At 36.2% G+C, this 2500-nt stretch overlaps 1 protein-coding gene across 1 annotated transcript in view; it reads left to right on the top strand.

Moving 5' to 3' along the window:
- The first annotated feature begins 220 nt into the window (after window positions 1–220).
- LOC113822691 (piggyBac transposable element-derived protein 4-like) overlaps window positions 221–2500 on the top strand; it is a 12687-nt gene continuing 10407 nt past the window's right edge. Inside the window, exon 1 of the mRNA XM_070144210.1 lies at window positions 221–352. Coding sequence (XP_070000311.1) covers window positions 221–352 — 132 coding nt within the window. The remainder of the gene's footprint in view (window positions 353–2500) is intronic.

Genomic DNA, 2500 nt, shown 5'->3' with positions numbered 1-2500 from the left:
AATCAAGTCAACAGATAAATTGGCCGACAGCAGGAACCAGGAACTTTCTCGACATGAAACAAAAGTGCATATTCAAGACCTTGATACTGATATACTGAAACTTGGACTCTGCCCTGTGCCATAGAGTCTTGTAATCATGCAAGAGGACCTTGCATTGGATCATGCCCTACAGTGGACGGGACTATTCATCCCCCTCCCCCCTCCCCCCAACGACTGTATCATGAGGGACGAGGGTCATCTTAAGCAACTTGCACAGGGGGATCCTCGTGGCTGGAACGCAACTCCCTTCAGCCGCTATGATAGAATGACTGATCATCCTTCCATATCTCTCGTCAGGTCATCGTCCTCGGCTGTATACTATATATGACTAGGTATATATATATATATATATATATATATATATATATATATATATATATATATATATATATACTGTATAAAACGTGATGATTCGTGTTATTCTCTCTCTATCTCACTTACCCCCCCCCCCCTTCTCGCTTTCTCTCTTCCACCCTCACTCCCCCCTTTTCTCTCTCTCTCTTCTTTTCTCTCTCCCTTCCACCACCATCTCTCTTACTCCTGTTTTTGTTTCTATCTCTCCTTTTCCCTAGTCAGCTAAAAAAAGAAAAAAAGAAAAAAAAAAACGAAAAAAAAAACGAAGAAAATTATCTTAAATCCTAATCCTCATTTCCGTATTTCGAGTCAGGGGGTCGCTGTATATTGCGTATAATGAGGTGATGGTCGAAAAACGTGACGGAGGATCGTGATGGTTCGATATTCCCGAACGACTTAGAGCTTCTTACAGTTCTCTTAAAAGCCGTACGCGGAAGAGGTATATAGAGAATGGGGTGTAATGTTTGATTCACATGTTCCCCTGGTTTCTCGCTCTCTCTCTCTTTTTCTTTCTTTCTGTCTTTCTCTCTCTGTCTCCTCCTATTTCTCTTATCTCTCTCTCTCTCTCTCTCTCTCTCCTTTTCTCTCCATCTCTCTCTCTCTGTAAGGGTATAAATTATTTTTGTTGGTGCATTGGAAAATAGTCATACTGTTACTGTTTTAGTACTATATTCATTATTACTACGTACAAATATTATCATATCCTTATTGCTACTGCTACTGTCAACGATATACTTACTGGTACTACGAATAACGATGAAAACGTATTGTCCATGATAAAACGTTAATGAGAATAATTTCATCATATTAGTACAAACAATAATGATAATAGTTTACTATAGCAGATATATATATATATATATATATATATATATATATATATATATATATATATGTATACATATATATATATATATATATATATATATATATATATACATATACATATATATATATATATATATATATATTTATATATATATATATATATATATATATATATATATATATATATATATATATATTATAAGAAAAGTATCATGATGTTAATGACAATGGCAATAACAATGAAAGTAATGATAGAAGAGAGAGAGAGAGAGAGAGAGAGAGAGAGAGAGAGAGAGAGAGAGAGAGAGAGAGAGAGAGAGAGAGAGAGAGAGAGAGAGAGAGCAAGACGTTAAAAAGATAAAGTGCAAGAATATGGGGCCTAAAAAGCGAGCTTGATTCCAAGTGTAGCTGGTATAATAAGCGAACGTTATTCCAATTTTGGTCGGTACAAAGAACGAGTGGTATTCCAGATATAATTAATACAAAAGACAAGTGTTATTACAGCTATACTTGATACAAAGGCCATCGCTATTCTAATTATTGTTGGTAGAAAAAAAAACAAGTGTTATTCCAACTACGGTTGTTACAGAGGCGAGAATGATTCTGTCATTGGTACAAAAAAGGAGTGTTGTTCTGAGTGTTATTCCAGATCGAGTGAGATAGGGAAACACGGACGTCACCGGAGTAACTGAGAAAGAGGGTATTTTCATGTAATTCTTCGTGTGAATATTTTTATTTCCTCAGCGGAGGTATACGTTCTCTGATAGCTTTTAGTTCCAACTATAATTGGTACTAAAATGATGATGATGACGATGACAATGATAATGGCGATTATCTATTAATCTACAGACGTCTATGAATATATGCATTGATTTACATAAAACACATATCTCACTATCTCTGATCTGTTATAACTACAATTAATGCTTTAGATTTTAGGTAAAGTTGGAAATGCAACCCCACACCATTTTTTGGGTGATTAGAATAATTTTCCAATAGCTTTCGTCGTTTTTCGAACGAATCTAGCACCCATTTCATTCGGAAGCGAAGCATAACTACGATATCGGTCTCGATAGCTGGGATGGTATGATAGGCCTATATATCAGGGAATTTCGAGAGATATTGGTAGAATACTAGCAAGCATAGTGTAGTAACACATTTCCGCATTGTATAGGAGTATACCGCTCCCCCCCCCCCCCGCCTGGTCTACAAAATCTTCACCTTGTATGTTCCGGCAGGAGAGAGCCCAAACCCAGGGAGAGTTTTAACCTCATCTTAC

Source organism: Penaeus vannamei, chromosome 31, assembly GCF_042767895.1.
Source record: "Penaeus vannamei isolate JL-2024 chromosome 31, ASM4276789v1, whole genome shotgun sequence".
Lineage (NCBI taxonomy): Eukaryota > Metazoa > Arthropoda > Malacostraca > Decapoda > Penaeidae > Penaeus > Penaeus vannamei.
The sequence above is the reverse complement of the archived record's forward strand: the minus strand, read 5'-3'. Positions and strand labels throughout refer to the sequence as shown.